General features: G+C 45.5%; 2 protein-coding genes and 2 long non-coding RNA genes across 5 annotated transcripts; 2 read left to right on the forward strand and 2 right to left on the reverse strand.

The window, feature by feature from the left end:
- Positions 1-627: 627 nt before the first annotated feature.
- On the forward strand, positions 628-6350 carry LOC133920910 (uncharacterized). 2 transcript variants are annotated; one of them, XR_009910181.1, is made up of 3 exons: positions 628-1847; positions 1970-2038; positions 3085-6350. It is a non-coding gene; the product is annotated as an uncharacterized LOC133920910 (long non-coding RNA). The 2 variants fall into 2 exon arrangements; XR_009910180.1 differs by having other exon boundaries at positions 628-2038.
- A 1104-nt stretch (positions 6351-7454) lies between these two features.
- LOC133920911 (uncharacterized) lies at positions 7455-14764 on the forward strand. Its single transcript, XR_009910182.1, has 4 exons — positions 7455-7740; positions 7875-8310; positions 9735-10041; positions 10741-14764. It is a non-coding gene; the product is annotated as an uncharacterized LOC133920911 (long non-coding RNA).
- A 781-nt stretch (positions 14765-15545) lies between these two features.
- Positions 15546-18032, reverse strand: LOC133920761 (heavy metal-associated isoprenylated plant protein 3-like). Its single transcript, XM_062365355.1, has 5 exons — positions 17977-18032; positions 17636-17892; positions 17183-17508; positions 16589-16685; positions 15546-16154 (listed from the first exon to the last, which is right to left on the reverse strand). Exons 1-5 carry the CDS (start codon positions 18030-18032, stop codon positions 15829-15831), a joined length of 1062 nt encoding a protein of 353 aa, XP_062221339.1. The 3' UTR covers positions 15546-15828.
- Positions 18033-19827: 1795 nt separating this feature from the next.
- LOC133920912 (uncharacterized) lies at positions 19828-21140 on the reverse strand. Its single transcript, XM_062365551.1, has 2 exons — positions 20649-21140; positions 19828-20551 (listed from the first exon to the last, which is right to left on the reverse strand). The coding sequence occupies exons 1-2, from the start codon at positions 20797-20799 to the stop codon at positions 20106-20108; spliced, it is 597 nt and encodes a 198-aa protein (XP_062221535.1). The 5' UTR covers positions 20800-21140; the 3' UTR covers positions 19828-20105.
- Positions 21141-21212: the final 72 nt, after the last annotated feature.

Here is a 21212-nt window from a genome sequence, read left to right on the forward strand (position 1 = left end):
TCTTCGATACACAGTTTTGTCTTCAACTTTTCCTAAGTACTATACGATAGTAAAAACTGCTGAAGATATGAATTTAAAATTATTTTCCATTATAAATCTTCCAATATCATCTTTATGTGAGAAAACCTAATAGTTTTGGTACATCAGTAGTCCAAGATATTAATTGACAGAATTTTGAAATCCATTATCTGAGATCGAACTGAGGAGGGAGTACTAGTTATTTCGTTAGCCTGCTCGTAGCTTCTACGGGGTGATGATGAATTTCCGCTGGCTGACGTGTATGCATGAGTAGCATTGGATAAAAGGAAATATTGGATAGTTTGTGGTTGTGAATGGTGAAGATGGCGATCTTCAATTGGTGGTGTTAGAAAAGAGCTACTCAGTACCAAAGGAGGGAGGGAGGGAGAGAGAGGTTGCGTTGGTGTTCATGTGGATCGATCTGGGTGGTGCTGTCATGTGCCCCTGAGAAAACAACGTACTGCGCCAACCGGGCGCAAAAGCGCGGGGCTGCATACATGTCAGCAATCCAACGCGTGCAATGGTGACTGGTCTCACCTCTACCAGCAACGTTTTCTTTTTTCTTTTAGAGAGAGAGAGAGACTCTCAGCTCTCAACCAGCAACTGCTCCTCTTACCATCTCCCTATTTCTTTACTCTCTCTCTCTCTGTAGTTAGAGAGTAGAAAGACGGCACCGGCCTTTCAGTGCCTCTAAACCTTATCATCTCTTCTCTCTCTCTGTCCCCCCTCCATTAATCCTCCACCCCTTCTCCATGGAGCTTGAGAGACTAGCTAGGTACTCCTATCTAGGGTTTTGCTTCTGCTGCAATCCCCCCCCCCCCCCCTCTTGTTCTAGCGAGGGAGGGCGGGCCTTATATATCCCTAGCTAGCTATCCATCTTGCCTAGATGTAGCCAGCCAACCCCCTCATCTCCCTCTTAAGCTATGTGAGGTGGTCATGCCAAGTGCCAACCAATCCTCACCTTCTTCATCCACAAACTTCTCTAGATATACTCATGTAGATCAATCGTCTCATCCCCGGCCCCTTCTTCACCGGCGGTGACTGCGGCGCGCGTTGAAAGATACATAGATCGTGCAATCCGGTTCTTGATCCTTCGGTTCTATATCATCTCCTGCCTTTGCTATCTATCTACAACTCAAGCTCGCATCCCTGCCCCCTGTTGTTTTGTTAGATGCATGCTTCTCGTCCTCGATCGGTACGTATGTATGCATTCCTCTTCTTGATCCAAAGTCTCATTTGTACATATGTATGCACATATCGATCCAAACATATAGGTGTGGGATCCCCTTCTTTCCTCTTCATGAGGTTCTTTAATTAGATGCATGTATAGATCTCCATCTGTGATACATCTTCCTTGCCGGATCACCTTGGAAGCTATAGCTAGAGGAATATATGCCGACGCAAGCAGTCGCTGAGATGAAGCAAACAGTCGGTGCTTGCAGGTGCAGCAGCATCAAGATTCACATCGAACTCATCTTGAGAGGTGTGGTTTACAGTTGCTATAAATGAATATATGATGAGAATCTTGATGATGCTGCATCAGCAAACACTCACTCATCGATCACTTGAAGGGTGAGAAAATCTCTGGTGCAATTGTGTTCTAGCAGTCCTTTTTTGCTTTTACTTTGGTTATTTTCACTTGAATTACTATCTCTTTGCACATTGTTTTCACCTTGCAAATATGCACAAGTCCTAGTTCTAATTCATGGGGCTGAGGTTGGACCTAAAAAGAAGTGCCACCAATGCTGTGATTTCCTTCTCCTCTTCTTCGCTAACTCTATTTCAATTGGCACGAAGTCTTTATTCTCAAGGCTGGCTGGCAGTGCCAGGTGAGTATCTTGGTTTTGTGTGGTTCATTGCCGGTTGGGGAGAATACTTGACGATTAAGGGGACACCATGATTTTATGGTGTATTATGAGTTTAATTATTGCAAGATCCCTTTCTGCGGCAGGAAGATGGAAGCACACATGCATCAGTTCTCTTGGCATCATGATGTGCACACTTGTTCAGTAATTTTGAGGTAATTTTCTCTGAATGAAAGAATAATTAAGCTTACGCCTTATTACATTGAAGTTTGCACATCCATCTTATACATCACGCATCTTTGGTTCGGTTTGCAGTTTCATCTTTGGTTCGGTTTGCAGTTTCATCTTTCTCTTCCTAGTATCTTTTTCCCTGAGACCCTTTTGATATGCATATCTTTGATATATTCTCCATCAAGATTAATCCATTACCGGTATGATTGATTACCTTCTACTTAATTTTAGAGAGTAAGACAGCATTTGAACACAGTCATGCATTATTAATTTATATAGCTAGTTAATTTACAAGCTATGTTTCCTTAATCATTGTATCATCTATATATACTTTGTTTCCTGTCCCCAAATCCAGTGTGCCAACACTGCACGCACGACTGATGTTGGCATTTGATTGACATACTGTGATATGCTCTGCAAAATATTCCCAATCATCATAGGTTGAGATCATGGGCGGACCCAGCATGTAGCCAGCGAGCTCACAGGCCCAGCTTAAATTCTTGTTTTTTTAGTGAATTTTAGTGGACTTAGTCTTTTTTCCATTAGGTTACAAAGGCCCGGTCACTGATATGTCCCTGCTCAATTTTTAGACTGGATCCATCTCTAATTGAGATGTTGTGTCACTCTAGCTAGCTGCATATATTATGTGGTTATATTTGTACCACATCTCTCACACATTCTACATCCCAGCTTCATTCTGTTTCCTAAATAAAGGGGGCCATCCAGGAAAGACACACATGCACTTTGGGTCTGTATATACACATCCAGCTTAAGCATACGCTTCCTTGCTGCTAGTAGTACACAAACTAGCACTCCTGTTAATTTGCACTCATACAACTACACAGACATCTTATTATCTCCAAGCCCTTATCAACACCTACTTAATTTTTCTTAATTTGTGTAATCAGAAGTTTATAGCTTCCTAGTAATAGATATACATAATGCACTGCTACTCCAGCAAGATGTGTGTCTGGTAAGATCTCTTCTGTATCTCTTTTGATACGTGATGTTCACGTCTTGCGAAATCAAGGGCCAGGCTGCATGCTAGCTGCAGCCATGGGAATATCAAACACAAGGAGCTAGTGGATGCGTCATGAGCAGTGCTTGTTTCATCATCAAGCGAGGAATCACTGGCTGGCTGGCTAGATTGTTCAATTCAAGTGGACCTTGCAGAGAGGGTCGGGCAGGAACGTAGTACATGCTATTATGGTGCTAAGGGAAGGGGACCAAACAATATAGTGCAGCATGCAGAGTGATGCACCAGCAGCAGCTGCTGTGGGACGACAAACCTTGCAGACTGGTGGTACAACCTACTGTCTCAAATTAAAGGTGAAAATTTCCATCTCACTTTACTTATTACTTTGCCTTGCTTTCTGCAGGCTACAAACTGCAGCTCTGATGTGGTGCTTTTCTTTAGTTTCAATTCATTGCATAAATATATAGTCGGCAAATTAGATCATTGCTAAGTATGGTGGGCCAGCTAATACACACGGTGAGTCTATTCTGCGATTAGGTGTAACTGCAGTCACCTTTGCGCCACCCTCAAATTACGATTAAGAAAATAGTTAGTTACAACGGTATAGATAGTTGAGTTACAATCACATGATAAAAAGTATATGATTACAATTAGATTAGGTACCGAATTACGATCATATATATTTGTAACAACTGACATATCTTGTGGATCACAATCATACTCTTTTATGACTGTAATTAGAGATGTGCGCAGAGATGAACAAGTTACGATCACATGATAAAAAATACATATTACGACTAGAGAAGATACCGAGTTACGGTCATATATATTTGCAGTAACTGATCCATCTTGTAGATTGTAATTATACTATTTTTAGGATCGTAATTGAGAATGTATGCATAGGTGAACTACATTGCGCATAGGCACATAATACGCACACACAAATGCTATTCTACATCCTAGGTGTAGTATATTATTCTACACATACTGAATAAAATTTCAATACTACCGAACAAAATTACAGTAGTAAAATACGTTTCAGTAGTTACTACCGAAATCTTGTTCAGTAGGTGTAGAATAGTACGCTACACCATATGTGTAAAATAGCACTATTGTACACACACGCACGCGCGCGCACACACATATACACACACACGACGAGTCTATTTAGCGCCTAGGCGCAACAGTGACCTACATTACATCACCCTCAGTTGTTGCAGCCACCTTTGCACCACCCCATTTACGACTAAGAAAGTAGTTAGTTACGACGGCACATATATGTGAGTTACGATCACATGATAAAAAAATATAATTATAAGAAGCATTGTAGTTTACTGCTGTACTACCCTCAGTTACGACTAAGAAAATACTAGTCAGTTACAACATCACAGATAGTTGAGTTACGATCATATGAAAAAAAGTCAGTTACAATATTAACTATTTTGCTTTTTGGATCGTAACTAGGATGTGCGCAGAGGTGATCCAGTTATGATCACAGTTACGACTAAGAAAATAATCAGTTACGACAGCACATATAGTTGAGTTATGATCACATGACAAAAAATCAATTACGATAGCAATTATACTGCTTTTGGGATCGTAACTGCGGGTGTGGCAGAGGTGACCTAATTGTGATCACATGATTAAAAAAACATAATTATGACTATATAAGGTATCTCGTTACGACCATATATGTTTGTAGTAACTGATCTATCTTGTGAGTCGTAACTATATTGTCTTTTTTATTGTAACTGTGGGATGACGCAACAGTAAATACAATGCAACTAGACACATAATATATATATATATATATATATATATGCCTTAAATAGCTTGATCAAGGGAAAAATAGGAGCGTGCATCGGAAATTTTCTGAGATTGAAATGAGAAATGCTGCAAAGTAGCTAGGCTAAGTATGAAAAATTGGAGAAAAAACTCAAATACAGTTTATAATTCTGCATGAATTAACCTGTACATGCGTCGTCATTGAATAAATTGTACTATAGCAGGTTTTGAAATTAATAGCATGTGTGAGTACTTTTACTGCATTGAGCGCATTTACATGAATTTGTAGCTAGTTCCACTTCCACCATGCTTTGATGGCCTGCATATGTAAATACTTCAGAGAAGAAGTACTATATATTTGAACACAAACTGTGGAGTTTTTACTGCATGTGCATGCATGCAATTGAATTGTTTCAGTGCCAGTACTATCTTGCCGCCGGCGTGTAAACCTGAGTACGTACATGCTGCATGCCTGCAACTGCAACCTGATCTCACTGGCCTGCCATACGCAGATATTGCTCGATAGCTCCCCCATTTAGACTGATCAGATTGGCTACTGCCTGATGCACAATCGCTGCTGCTGTCGTCTGATGAAAACTTGAGGCTTACGTGAGCACATCGATCTCATAACCATAAAAGCAAATACTTGATTCATGCAGAGATATCTATCTGCCTCTGCACAATTAGGAGATCATCAATTTACGTACTTGCATGCAGTGTCATATATAGATGCTTTCATTATTAACTGGCAGATTTACTGATCCAAGCGGTGAAGCTTGCAGCAGCTAGCATATGATCGAATGAGTGATATGAGAAGAAAAATGCATGAGGCCGGTGTGGTCGATGGATGGATCTATGTATCACGAGCAGCGGCGGTTTGCATTCATGCTGGACCATGCGTACGTGCATTATGCATATACATGCCCATAAAGCTGCGTACGTGCATGTGGTGGGCGATCGATCGGACGGTCGTGTTGGTCCCGTGCCGTGCGTACCTGACGGGCAATAAGGTTGATGCCGCCTGTAATTGTATCATTTTGCAGTGCAGTCTGCAGTGCCGGTCACACCAGCACAGCAATGTACGGACGGGCGTGTCCTATACGGTTTGGTGAGGTTTGGTCTTGGTGCTCTTCACATGAAGTGATTGTTCAAGCTCTAAAATGATGGTGTACCAGTTTAAAATTCACTGATCCGGAGTGAAAGATTACCACTAGAGATCATTTGGTCTCTTGTGCAAATCAAGAGGGAGCTGCACCCTTGCATAGAAGACTACCACTAGAGATCTGGAGTGGAAGACTACCACTAGAGATTATTTGGTCACTTGTACAGATCAAGAGGGAGCTAAGGTCTTGTATGGGTGCTTCAACGAGTATTAGAGAGAGCTTCAACTCCTCGATATTTTAAAAAATCAAGTCTTCCTATCTCCTTTTACATTGAGCAATTTATTTCTAACATTTAATTTCTTGTAATTTTCTTTATTAGGGTTGTCATGATACAGTAGAGTGGGAACATGATTGAGCTTCCGATTGATTCACATCTAGTTTAAGATTTTTTTTAGTTTTAAGTTTGAAAAAAGTTTTAGAACCCAATTCACCTCTTTCTTGAACATCTTGATCCTACAATCATCATATCCTACTAGCGCCAAATCTTTTTCAAAGAGGTAAAAGAGAGCTTCGTTAACTATGATATAGGATTACAATCGTTGTATACTAACTGGGCAATACAAGTGGTCATTTGCCGCAGCCAAACAACAGTATCTCAATTTCTCCTACACGAATGGATCAGACAATATGTATTGTCTGTATATTGTCTGATTCATTCTTGTAATTGAAATGCATGTCGCATTTTGCTTTAATCTTTTATCTCCCCAGCTGCTACAAACTAAGAATGAATTAAAGCCAGTGTAAATAAAGCTGTGCAGAGCAGGGGCAGCGGCTTTCGTGTTCTGCGAACGATCGGTTGCATGCATGCATGTGATGCTGCAGTGCGTTCCACCGCCCACGGCCGGGCCGACCTACCGACCTGATCCTGCTGTACGGCTCGCCTGCCACTGCATCGTACGTCGTCGTCGTCGTGTCGATCCATCAATAATGAGAATCAATTCGAGAATAATTAATCGAAATGAGATTAGTTCTTCTCATTTCAGTCTAAAAAAATTCTGATAATGAGATTAGTCTGTTATCGATTAATCTCAGAAAATTTCTGATAATTAATTGATCAATTCGATGACAAACTTTATCGATTAATTATTCTCAAACTGATTTTTATTATCGGAGCAATCGGTGTTGCAACTGTGGAGAGCAACGCACCACGGACATACCCAGGAATATAGGCTTCGACTGAACCACGTTAACAAATATCGTGCCTCTATTACCAGCTGCAAACTTGCATCGTTCGCATCGGTAGATCCATGTCATTGCGTGAACTAATTTTCTAACAACACTTGTGTATACAGTAATATATGCTCAGTTAATTAGGATGTTTTATTTGAGGAAAGGATGACGACAGATCATTTGTAAGCATCTAGGCTCCTAACAACAGTACGACAAGTTCTCCTAGTTAATTGACTGAGTTCATGCTCTGTATTTACCTTGATGACCTTCAAGTCTTGCAAAAGCCCTTGAAGCTCCTTTGCCGGCCTGTCTAATTTACAAGGCAATCTCTGAGCGATCTAGCTTCTTCTTTTCTGTTCAAAGCAGCCACCATTCTCGCGCAATCGGTCTCAAAACCACCGGCATCTATCTTATCTTATAGATCGAATCCTGAACCCATTTCTCAATGCAGAGTGAGTCACGTCACCACCACTGCCGCATATATCATGGGATCGTGAGTCGTCGGATGGAAGAACGCAGCGTCGTGAGCTGTCTCGCGATTCTTCACCTTCCCGATCTCCCACAGGCCCGCTCCAAATTAGACTATTCGAAAGTAAACTTTATAAAATTCTATCTTATAAAAAATTATCTCTTCTATAATAAGTAATAAATATCTATTTCCTCTTTAACTTTTTAGCCTAGTTATTAAATCATTAGCAATTCCATTTCCTCTCTATTTCTGAACAGATTCCGCCCCGCTCCTCCTTCCATCTCCGCGCCGCCGCCTCCTGCGCCCCGTCGAGCCCCCCACCCCCCTGCGGGAACTCCTCTCCTGACGAGCCATCTTCACTGGAGCGCCGCGTCCATGAATTGCAGCGCCGACCTCGGCGAGCTCCTTAGCGCCCTGCTCGCCGTCGCCGCGCCGGAGGGCTTCGCCTTCGTCCGAGGCGTCTGCACTGGGGACTTCCCCCGGAGGACCGCCGCGCGTGTCTTTGCGGCGCTCCGTGGATCGCCGTCAAACGCTGCGGCCTGGTCTTCCGGCGCACCGGGGCCTGATCCAATGGCTGCTACGCGGCTCCAAGCACGCAGACATCAACGCCTCGCTGCCGGATGGAGATCATGATTCCAGTAGCAGCAAGGTGTTCTGCCACGGGACTTCACCGGCTCGAACATGGACGGAGCTGTGAGCATCATCCACTCCCAGTCCCAGTACATGGACGAATCTATTTTTTCTGATCAATTTATAGTGATTTTATTCTAGAGTTTGCATTATGTTTTTTCATTATTTATTCAGTAGGTTTGATTGGTAGCTCAGATCATAACTTCGCCCAATTCGATCAGGATCAGAGTAAAATTGGTTCAGGTCTGGTAAGCACAGAAATGCTGTTTGTTATAGGATGATCATGTGTGTGTTAAATTGGTCATGGATTCTCACTGTGTACATGTGTATGACTCATGTTTGCTCAGTTTCGGTGTTAATTGATTTGCTCATGTCTGTGGCGGTACATGTCAATTTTGCAAAAATTATCCTTAACTTGTTTGCAGTGGTACTGTTATAGTGTCCGTTTAAACTTTGAGCTGTTAAACCCGAGTACCTCTTTGTATTGCTTTGACCAACAGTACAATCATTACATTGCTGTTTATTCTGACAAACAGTACAAGCATTACATTACTATTTCTCTCCTTATGCTGTTCCGGATAGGCCATAACATCCTTTGTAAAATGTAATGTATCTGCAGAATTTTTCTAAACAGAAGAATCAAGTTAGAAGTAATTGGGTTGAAATTTTTGCAGTTCAAATGTCAACCTAACTATCTAGCTGTGTCTCTGTTTGCATAGTGTCACTTGGAAGTGCCAAAATGACATGAACTGTTAGAATTATGTGTTGCAAAAATCGAATCCCGTAAAAGCTTGCAGAAATTAGATTTTGAATAGTATTACGATCACCGCTATTAATTATTCTTAAGGTTAAATCTAATGGCAACTATTCAATCATGATAATTTCAGTACTCGTCAGTCGTCACTCTAAGAAGATACTGGGAGTAGCTCTACCTACCTCTATATGAATGGTGTAAATCGTGCTTAACTGATTACTATTTAAGCTCTGGGGATAGCTCTGCTATAATATATTCTTCTGTGAAAGAGCTGGAAAGCCCCGCACCTGCTGCTGCTGTTCTGATGTATTTGTACTCATTTCTATTTTCTGGTCAAAGTCAATTTCTTGCATAGCCCCAGGGTAACAATGCATCTTAATGCTGAGTGCCATTACAAGGAGGGGCACTGAATTTTTTTTCTCTTATCGTTAGCTCACCTCCGGTAGCATTGATATACCCTCCATGCTTCCCATCTCTTTTGCCTGTCCATGCTCAAAGCTCATTGGAATTGGAATTAGTTGAGGACATTAATGATGGATTGGGAGCTGAACTGAACTTAGCTGAAACAAATTTTCATTATTATGGCATCACCTTCAGCAGAAGTAAACGAAGGTTCTCAGCAAGCACACATTTATTTTTGTGCTCTGAGAATTGAGTGCATCTTAATGCTAGAGTGTCTGAGAGTTATAGTGCATCTTAATGTTTGGTTGCTAATAACCTTGTTTCTCCGCAGATATTCAGAAGCTGCATTCAATGAGTTGAAGTTTTGGGCACCATCAAAATACAGTATGTGGTATACAAGATCTTGGGTCTATATTCTACATGACCATGGGCATGATAGAAGCCCATGGCGGCGGCATAGATCGAGGTCCGCGCGCGGCTGACCCGATCCATCGATTTGGTCGCTGTCCTCGTCGGTGCCAGGAGGTCGGCGCTAGAGGTCAAGAATGGCCAGATCCATTCCTTCCTCTACTCGGAGCTTGGATGCGGTCAGATCCCTCGCCTGCCTCCAGTGATATGGTTGCTAGCTGTTGTCTCTGGTGAGCATAGCCACGTCTCCTCACCACCCCCCCCCCCCCCCTTCACGTGTTGTTGTCTCTTGAGCTACAAAATATTCAGACTTGCAATCCAGTCCAGTGTGGCAAGTCCAGATCTTTGAAGATGATTTAGACTTCAGATTAAGAATGCTATTTTTTCATCACTTACAAAGTAACCTAGAACATCCATTTCTATTTTCTTCACGCTGTACATAACCCTGGAATTTTGTACATGTAACTATAATTGGTACGCCAGAGTTCTTTCTATGAATAGTGCTTATCTGAACATTGTACTTAAGTTCATGCACTTTGAAAATGCACAACCTTTGTAAGAAATTAGTTAGAACAAAGTATAGGACAACAGAAATTCGATTACATTACTGTCTACATTTAAATTTGTATAGATTAAAGGGATATTATTGTAGCCTATAAGAAAATCACACCTGATCCAAAATGTAGGCGCTTTCTCTTATCTTGCTAACTTACAAGTGATATGTACCAAGTCACCAAAAGCTGTGTAGTTCATCTGCTTTGTTCTATCTGATTTGTATACCACCGCCTCACCAATAATTATATGCTACATTCCTCCACAAAGCTGTTAAGAATTATTGCATTATGCTGTCATAAATGTTCAGTTTCATATATGTTAGTTCATTTCTATTTTCTTTTTTGTAATACTCTAACAAAATTTCCTACATTTAGGGTTTTCACAGGAGGTGGATATGCTGAACTATTGAAACAAAATGGTTTTGCTGAGTTCTACCTTAGACAGGTGCAGTAGGTTCCTTCAATTCCCTTCTCAAATATTTGCCTTATGTTGCTCTTGACATACACAAGTGTCGGTGAATTAGGAACCAGGGGTCCCCGAATCCTGAGACCAGGCCAGCAATCCGCCACGTGGCGACATCCCGCGGGGTGACCTTCGTGAGGTAAAAAAGACTAAGTCCCGGGAGAGAGCGCTCGGGGCCACAGTCAGTGGTCCTCGAGTACCCGGGTTCCCCGATGATCTGCGAGGACTAAAGTGACCGGGGAGAAAGTGCTCGGGGAGGTGAACAGTGACCCCCGAGCACCCAAGTCCCATGACAATTAGGAGAACCCAGTACCGGGAGAGGTGTGCCCGGGGCTGCGAGCAGTAGCCCCCCGGGCACCCGAGTACCCCGAGGACTCAAGGAAGGAAGTTCCGGAAGAGAGTGCTGCGAGCAGCGGCCCCCGAGCACTCGGTTCCCCGAGGATTCGTATAGTCAAGTCCGGGAGAGAGTGCTCGGGCCATGAACAGTGCCCCCCGAGCACTCGGTTCCCCGAGGACCCAGGAAGCCCCCTGACAGTGGCCCCCACAGGGGTCCAGCGATGAGGTGTCAGTCAGTTAAAGGCCTAAGGCCGCATTTAAGAGCGCGCGTGGCCTGTCACCTCCAACTGCTCCCGCCACGCTCGGTTTCAGTTCCTGCCATATTCTGGCAGAAGGACGTGGGGACATTTAATGCATGGGTCCCATCCCGCGCTATCCGTTGCGCCTCGGGATAGCATCGCGAGGCCCGAGGCGTTCCGTCTGCCGCGCTGCTGTGGCAGGCGAACAAGACGGGGCGGGCACGCCGAGCCGCTCTGTGGCTGCCCGGTGGGCCCTCTCCTCGGCACCTGTTGCCAGCGCCATAATGACGACTGAAGACCGGGCGCGGGGCGCGTTTTCAACCCCCGTCACTTCGCGCAGAGGCTATGAGCCTTTTCCATTTATGACGTTTTGGAATTCGTGCCCTCCCATTCGGGGCACGCTACCACCGGCGGGTATTTAAAGCGACCGGCAGCACGGACAAAAGGGAAGTCTGAAGTCTGAAGGGTGAATTAATTGATAGGCAGCGCTCGAACTCTGAGACGAGCACACTCAGAGCCAACAGACACACACAGATCAAAGACCACATTCGTACGAGCATAGAAACCGAAGAACAAGGAGCCCCAGGCTCTAGGATAGACAGACATTCTTGTAACTAGCACATTCCTGGGAGACATTCTCAAGACATTTATAGCATCCACACAGGAGTAGGGTGTTATGCGCAATACGGCCCGAACCTGTCTAAAAATCCCCTAGCACATTTACTCCTTTCTGTATTAGATCATTCCACTCCACCTGTCATCGCATTTACACCCATTTATTTCTCCGGCAAACTTATTCAGAATCATCCCCCGGCCGAATCTATAAAAAAGGGTCCCTCAGAATCCCTGCGACAGGAGCTAACCCTCCGATAACAAACCAACCCAACAAAAGGTTTCTCTTTGATATGCACAGTCCATACCTATTGCATGATTTTCAATTTGTCAAGTGGATACATGAATCTTTTTAGGATCTTCTACTTTCTGATGCATCATTTATTAGCTACACATTTTAGACTATTGGTCTGTATTCCATTTATCTGTAGCAACAGCGTGCATGATGCTCTTCCTTTTTCACATGCAAGATTGCAAAGTTATATGCTTAATTGAACTATTCATTACTTTCCACTGGAGACGGACTGAAACCGTGTTTACCTAAGGTGGACATATTTATATATGTTTTAGTGCCTACGGTTCATTTTAAACCATGTAACTAATGAATTATCTCAGCTTTTAAATAGAACTACAGCTAGTACTTTTTTTTACCATTACTAACGCGTAAGGCATTAGCTATATATGCTCCTTAAATCTTCATTATCACTGTACATTTAAACATTTGTGTGTATATCCTTTTATATTATTTAACATAATTTCATTGGATCCCGAGCCCAGCGACGAGATTCCTCCATAATTTTTCTCAGCCACACTTATTTTCAATCACACTCAATATTGATTTCATGAGTTCTGATCACTGGAAGGGACCACAACTTAATTATGGCTCCCAATGTAAACAATATCCTTGGATTTTTTATCTTTGCTTCGGCTGAACCAACAGATCAAGGTTAAACTACATGATTAAACAAAAGTTCAGTCAATCACCACTTACACTATTGTTATATATGTTGAGTCAACTGCTCTTCTACTTGGTTATACTACATGATACAGAATTCAACTGCACTGGCCATCGAAGTACAAATACTAGCTAGCGCGGCTTTGCCGTGCGTTTGTTCCAGTATGAACCCATTGTCCTGCCACCATTAAGCCCTCGACACACGCCAACACCTCTGCCTACCGCAATGGAACAGGGCCCTCCAGGCTGACAGCAAAACCTCTCCTTTTTAATTTCTGGCAATTACCCTAACACCTGCATCTCCTGCTTGTTCGACAAAGGAGTTTGCCCAACCATCTCGTGGCACTTCCCATCTACTTTTCTCTATTGATCCCTCGAACCAAACACACCATAATTTTTTGTTAAACTCCGAGCGCAGTTGGGATTGATATGTCGACACGTAGATGCAAGCTCTATAGATTCTTGTGGCACGTACAGCACGCTCTTCCTGCGATCTCTCTATTCCTGTCTGAGCAAATAATGTACTGTGTTCTGTTCACGATTGATTGAAGTGGGAGATTGGCTGCCGGTGCTGTGCTGATGATCGTAAGATCTGACATGGCCCGGCCCCTCTCCCTCCTTTCTTCAGTGCAGCGCTGGCTGGGAATTGTAATAAGTGGCATGTGGACGAGGTGGTGGTATGACCAATTTTGTATTGGTGCTTGCATGCATATTATTTATATGTCGCATGTACAACTGCACGTCTATGAATATGGGCATAATATGGCTAGCTCTTACGAAATCTACAATAGAAGGGAATTGCATGCAGAGACAAAAAGAGTATATTAACATGAATTGTCTGCTTATTACTGGTTACACTATACAGAAGGAAAGCTTAATTTACAGCTCTACCTCAGTTTGTCTCTCATCCTAGCTTCAATGCGAAATGAGTAACCGAAAAGATTAGCATGTAAATGGACAGTTAGTTCACCTGATTCTGATTGGAACCAACACGTGCCAGGTGTTGACAAATAGAACGGCTTTCAGGAAACGATAGATTGAGAGCAGCACATATATATCATGAATCAAAGTTTGAGAGATTGCTACAAGGACGAGGAGCAAAGAAAGAAAAGGATAGTTGCGGTCCAGCACGCGAAAACGCAACAACATCCAAGGCCCAAATGCATCTCGTCCAACCCAGCCCAATAGATGCACAATATGCGCACACAGCTAAAAGAGGAGCCCAAAAGGGCCCATCGGTATATTTTTTTAAGGCCTAAACTCCCTCGCTCCCTAGTACTAGTAATCAGTTTCCTCTCAAAATAAAAAAAAAGTAGTAATCAGTTCCTGCAAATGTATTTTCCTATAAAAAGTAGTCCAGGCTAAGTGATTATTCTTTCTCTCTCTCTTTTTTTTCGCGAGGACGGACACTGGTGAGATTTCAATTGTGGCATGCAGGACTTGGTTTGAGAGTCAAGCGAACTTTTTGTTGGAAATAGTGTATCCTATCCGGCCAGAAATAGACAGATGGTACCGTACACTTGAAAGGAGTATACAGTATGGTTTTCATGTGGCGAAAAAGCAGTCTCGTCTTGGCATGGCAGCCTTCGCCTTTGGTCTGCTACAGAGAAGGACCCAGGTAAATGAGCACCAAAAGTATGCATGAAATAGTGATACGGTAGATGGGCCCACTTCTCAATCACTATTCTACATAATTTGTCTCTAGCCATCGAATCTGTATATGTTTATGTTTGTTCACTATTCTGATAATATGTGAACAAACATATACATTTATTGAAAAAGCTCCTTAAATTACTACTTTGTATGCAGACAAAAGTGCATATGTGTGTGTGCTGTAAAAATAATAAATTATATTACTGTACAGTATACCTCAGATATATTAAGTGTAGGTATTGCAATGGGCACAACTGGTGAGCCGCAAATGAAGGCATTTTATACCTTTTCCCCGTGTACAAACTGTGTCATGCAAAGAAATATTATGTGTGCTTGAGGAGCTACTTGTTTTGTGTAGTTTAAGCCACAAGAAAGCTGACTGTCGCATCCAAATAGATATTAAAGGTAATCAATCTATTGGAGAATGCATGCATCGAATTTGGCTAGGCGAGCATCTGCCGCTGTGCAATGGTGAGTTTTTGCTAACTACTCCTCAGTCCTCACTGGGTCTGCTACATCAGATCTGCAGGATTCGGCAGCAGCTCTGGGCTCTCTCTTTTGTTCGGCTTTCCCACTCCTGTGAAGAGCATACCAAACAGTAGCCGAAAGAGCAGCTGCTTTCTCTGGCCCAATAGCAACACTCCTGTGTCTGTGTGCAGCACTCATGTGCAAGAAACATCACAAGGGATGCAATCCATCTATCTCAAGCTGCAGCACCTCACCGTTGTCACAGTCTCCCTCGCAGAAACATCACAAGGGATGCAATCCATCTACCTGTAACAAATTCAAAACTCAAAATCGAAGTATCAATCACAAGAATGCGTTCAAGCTACAACTCATTCATGGCAAGTTTTCTGTCATGGCCATCAGAAATCCATGTCACAAAAAGAAGCACAGCATATTTCTCCCAAGTTCACCACATGCAGTTCCCGAAAAAGCAGTGACCAGACCAGCTCCTGCTCAAACTTTGTAACTTGCACTCTGCATCTGTCCCTGTCTGTCTATGGACCTATCTCCCATTCCATTTCTATCTATCACTTCCTACTTCCAATTCATTTCACCTGTCCACCCTGTCTCTTCTGTTTAATCCTAGCTTAGCTACACAGAACTCAACTACTAACACTACAAGAATTGCTGTTAAACAGATCGACGGACGGATCAAAGAAACCCAGCTCGCGCGACAAGCATCCATGACCGACGACGGATCACATGAGGGAGCAGGCGTTGGGGTTCTCGTCGCTGAGCATGAACTCGGTGTTGATCAGCGCATGCTGGTCGTAGAAGGCGGCCTTCCAGGCCTCCAACTCCTCCGTCAGCGCCTTGGTCGCCGCGTCCTTCTCCTTCTCCTTGCCGCCTTCCTGCTGCTGCTTGCCGTCCTTGTCCTTGTCCTTGCCGTCCTTGTCCTTGTTCGGCACCACGTCCACGGGGCGACGCAGCTTCTTGCGGAGCTTCTCCGGCAGGGCCTTGATGTCCATGGTCCCCGTCACGGTCACCTGGTTCTTGCCCATGTCCATGCCCACCTGCTCCACGCCTACACGATCCATCGAGTGCATGGATTAATTAATCTGCTTTGCTTAAACGCCGCAGCGACGGATCAAGATTTAATTTCAAGATCAGCCTTGCATTGGGATCGGTAAATCGAAACAGCTAACCCATTACACATGAGGGGGATTATTTGCAATCTTCAGTAATCTGTACAGGTGGTAATTACAAGAGATCTAGACATAATCAGGCAATTACTAAACCACACTAACGTACGTACGTACATACGTAGTTCTCGATTGCAACAAGAGAACATAATAAGGAAATTAACGTGACATATACGAGAAATCAATCCACAGATAAGATCGAATTGCCTGAACTACGTACAGGGTGCTGTAGTCCCTCTCATCTGAAATTAACGGCGTAAGCAGTTGGCAACTAACTCATCACTGAGCATGAATAATGTACTAGGCAGTGGTTTACCTTTGATCTTGAAGAGCTTGGTGCGGATGCGGTTCATGCAGCCGTCGCAGTGGAGGCCGAAGGATCCGATCTTGAGCACCACCGTGCCAACCACCGGCTGCATGCGTTGTCACCGTGCAGTCAAATCAAAGCAAACTCAGCACAGCTTCTGCCACAGAATGCTAGTACATACTCCTAAAACAAAATGTGGATGACGAAGAGCAGAACTGCATGCATGCTCTATCGGTTGCTGGAGAGGAACAAAAAATCCACAGCATTCAGGAACAGATGCGGACAGGCACAAAATTCATTCTTCACGGGGGCTCATTTAGAATCATGAGGCGCAACACCCATTTCTTTCTCACTTTATGAGGCGGTTGTACAGTACTGTACGTCAAAACATGAACCTGATCACAACAGAAATTCTACTCTACCAACATTACCATCTAATAGGATCAAAGTACAAATCATGTTCACGAGTAAATCATGCATGTGCTTCTCTTAAGTCTTACCCGATGAGCAATGGGAAACAAGAGCAAGAATTAAGGAAAACAAAGAAGGGCGTGCAATGCGTAATGAAGTTTATGGACTAGCAGTACTTAGTTGTGTACGCACCACCACGGGCTTCTTGTTGTCCTTGCCGCCCTTCCCCTTCCCTCCGTTGCCGCCACCCTTGTCGTCCTTTCCCTTCTCCTCCTTCTCTTTCTCCTTGTCCTTCTCTTCCTGGTCGTACTCGTGCTCTTTGTCCGGCTTGCCGTTCTCTTCGTCGCCCTTCTTGTTGCCGCCTCCTCCTCCCTTGTTGCCGCCGCCACCCTTGTCGCCGACTAGGTCGACCTTCTTCTTGGTCTTTTTGGCGACGCGGTCCCGCAGCTTCTTGGCGTCGAAGCGGCCCACCACCGTCATCGTCCCCTTGTCCACCTCCATCGCCACCCCCTCCACACCTGACGGGAAACAGCAGCACCGATCAGTACGTAGTTCATCGAAACGAAGGCGCGCACGCTTGGTTCTAGAACCTTCTAGAACAGAACGGGGACGCGGAGAGGCAGGTAGAGAGAGAAAAGGACGTGCCTGGGTAGCGGCGAACGGAGCCGCGGATGCGCTTGGCGCAGCCGTCGCAGTGCATGTCCACCTTGAGCACCGCCGTCACCACCGGGGGCACCTTCTTCTCCTTCCCCTTCTCCTTGTCCTTGTCCTTGTCCTTGTCCTCCGCCTGGCCATCATCGCACGCCGAGGTGTTCGCCGCCACGTCCTGCTCCTCGCCCTCCTCCGCGGCTGCCGATACCTCCACCGCCGGCTTCTGCTGCTGCCCGCCGCCGCCGCCGCCGCTGCCACCGCCACCGCCACCGCCACCACCTCCTCCGCTGCGCTTCTTCTTCTGTCATCAGCACCAGACGGATCAAAGAGATTACGATGAGTGGGAATCGCGACAGATAGGGGTTAGGGAAGCGCGGCTGACCTTCCCCATGGCGGCTGCTGCTGCTCCTCGCTCGAGGCACTTGCTTGCTGTGGCAGGCCACTGCCGAGGGCCAGCGAGCGAGAGGGGCTTTAGTTCCGGGCGGTGTGCATTCGCGATGTGCGGAGCCTTCCGGGCCCATGAGCAGTGACGGATGTGGCAATTAACTTGCGTAGGTCTTGCATTTGAGGATGATGTGGCTCCGGTCCGTTCCATGGGGGAGAAGATCCGAGCCGTCCAATTAGACCCTTCCTTGTGCAGAAACGAGATGCCTTGGCCTAGTAGTCTATCTTTGTTCTACCCGCAAAAAAGGTTTTTAAAATTTAGCGTTTTTATTCCTCCGTGTGCCATTAGAATTAACACAGTTATCACATCAGTAGTATATATAGTAAAGATAATTTTAAGTAGTGATATATGAGGAACAATAATTTTTTTGATAGATTGAGGATTTTGATAATTTTTTAGGCATACATGGAATTGTGTCTTTTTTTTCCTTTCCCGAGACAAAAATGCTTGGTCTAGTACGTACAGGAGTTAGGAGTAGCAGTTGATGGGTCTGGGAGCTGGCTCGTACTTGCAAGTGTGTTGATGCAATGGGCCGGGCTCGCACGCGTGAGCCCACGAGGGGTTTTGTTCCGTCTCGCACGGGGACCCCCACTTCCTTGGAACTGGCAGCGGGCCCCAGCAGGCGATCCTTCCTTGTGGGGCCAGTAGTGGGTACCCCACATCATCTGCGCTACCAAAACTGCAGCATGTCATTTCATCGTGAAAGGAAATTTTATAAAAATTCGATTTTTTAATGGCTCGTTTTGCTCAAGCGACACTTATTCTCTGCTCTCTTTTTTTTTATATATGTCAGCCGTTAAATAAAAAAGAAACGACGTGGATCAAATCTGATCTTTCACGCGAGAGTCTTATAAAATTTTGTTCGTGTATTAAGTTTATACCTCCCACCTACTCTTATTTAATTGTGTGCTAAAAAACCACTAGGTGTGTGGGCAAGAGTGAGTACGTAGTGTGTCTGACCTGGTGCTCTAAAAGAGTATTAGCCGCCGCTTATGTCTCGTCGCCGGATTGGATAATCTTACTGCGGGCGTCTTGGCGATATCAATTAGCAGATCCGATGCGTACTGATAACAAAAGATCGCCTTGCTGCTGCGGAGTTGAGATTGAGAAGAAAAGACCGGTCAATTGCAGGCAGCAGAGGCAGAGCTGCACAGGGACCGAGCTGTGGTGCACGCAACACGGAGGGTGGTTGCTGCTGCATAGGAGGAGCACAGTGCCGGACGGGCTGTCTCGCCGCTGGCACCGCGCTCTGCTGCAGCCTGTCCTCGGAAGAAAACAAGAGGGCAGAGGCAAACTGGCGGACAACTGAAGGAAAAGCAAAAGCAAAGCAGACCGAAGCTTGCTTTGCATCGTCCTGGCCGGCTGGCACTACTGTTTCACCTTCTGCAACCCAGCAGCAGCAGCAGCAGGAGGAGGTACGAGTATACTTTGAATGGCCCGGCCGGCCAGTGCCGGGGGAGGGAATCGTTTCGCAACCAGGGCCTGTTTGTGAGCTCGTCGATACTCGATGAACACACGTTAATTAATATTAACAGAACAGAGTAGCAAGCACAAGCACCGCAAAGGCAAGGCAGCAATGAAATTCAGTAGCCGGCCGGATGGGTCGCGATTTGCTCGCCGTCTGCACCCGTGTCACCTACTACAACTGCGTATCTTGCTCGTCAGGAAATGCAGCAGTAATTTTCCTCGCACATCAACAGATCAATCTAGTTCAAGATTGCTGTCAAGTGAAGAACAGGGGAGATTAAAGTAAAAGTTTCTTACATGTTGCGACATACTAGTATACTACTATACTAGTTACTCTTCACCGGTGAGGTGCAGAATATCACAGAGCAGCAGACAAAAACACAAGCAGTACCAGACTACTGTTCCAGTCTTACGTTACGGAGCACAAAAACATTAACTAGAAGCACCGACATGCTCAGTACTAGAACAACTAGATTAACCCCACTAAGAGCAGACAAGTGGTGAACTAGTGGAATCATCTCTGGCTCAGTTGCACGCGGTCAGCACCGACGATCAGTAGCCATGGGCGTGCCATGCGCCGCCATGGCCATGAACTGGTGGGTACGCGTACGCGCCCCAAGCACCACCAGCAGCAGTGTAAGCCGCGGAGTAGGGGTCCGGCTGCTGCGCGGCCCACGGGTACGCCTGCGCCGCCCCCGCGGTCCCGTACCCGTAGCCCAGGCGAGTGTTCCAGCCGCCGGCGCCGGGCAGCAGCTGGTTCGCCCACGCGCCCTGCCCGCCGTACTGCGCCTGCAGGCTGTTGGGGAGCAGCGCCTGCGCCGCGGCTGCTGCGGCGTCCTTGTCCGCCTTGTCGGTCTTGGTCTCCTTGGGCAGGATGAGGTCAACGTGCTTGCGGGTGGCCTTGCGCAGGCGCTGGCGGAGCTTCTCGGGGTCGGCCTTGGCCACCAGCTTCACCTCGCCCTTGCTCTCCAACGCCGACTGGTCCACCGCCTCAATGCCTAAACATCAAGAGCCAAACTCCATTAAGCATCATCCCTGGCTGCTGTAAGATACTAGATAGATTACGAATCAGGAGGATCCTAATGACGTACGTACCAGGGAGGAGGGCGAGGCCCTTGACGGCGCCGCGGATCTTGTCGATGCAGCCGTTGCAGTGGCAATGCATGGCCACCTTGAGCACGAATGCCCTCGCCTTGGCGCCCTCCTCCTCCTTGTCCCTGCCGTTGCGGCCGCTCTTCTTCCCCATCCCGATTGGTCGGTGGTGGGCAGTGGCGACACTAGCTAGTAGCGGAGTGAGCAGAGCTACAGCTACTTGACCGACCGAGTGGAAGGAAGCGAGACAGTGAGTGATGTGGTGATGTCTCGCAGTCGCAGGTGATTTTATAGAGCGGAGGCGGAGCTGAAGCTAGAATCTGAAGATTCGCGCATGCAGCGGCCGCGTTGGAAGTCTTGGTCAGTCAACGCCATCCTTTGCGTGGTTGACGCGCTAGACAAGAAGACTCGGCTGCTTCCATGCACTTGGCGCCACTCGTTTTCTAGCGCCCACTGGGCACATCATGTCAATCCAATGCATGTTGGTCCAATCTTTTATATCTAAACCTCGCGCATTAACAAATACTAGTAAGTAACAATGCTGCAACGAAGCAAAAGAGAACCGTC

This window comes from Phragmites australis, chromosome 6 (genome assembly GCF_958298935.1).
Source record: "Phragmites australis chromosome 6, lpPhrAust1.1, whole genome shotgun sequence".
Taxonomy (NCBI): Eukaryota; Viridiplantae; Streptophyta; class Magnoliopsida; order Poales; family Poaceae; genus Phragmites; species Phragmites australis.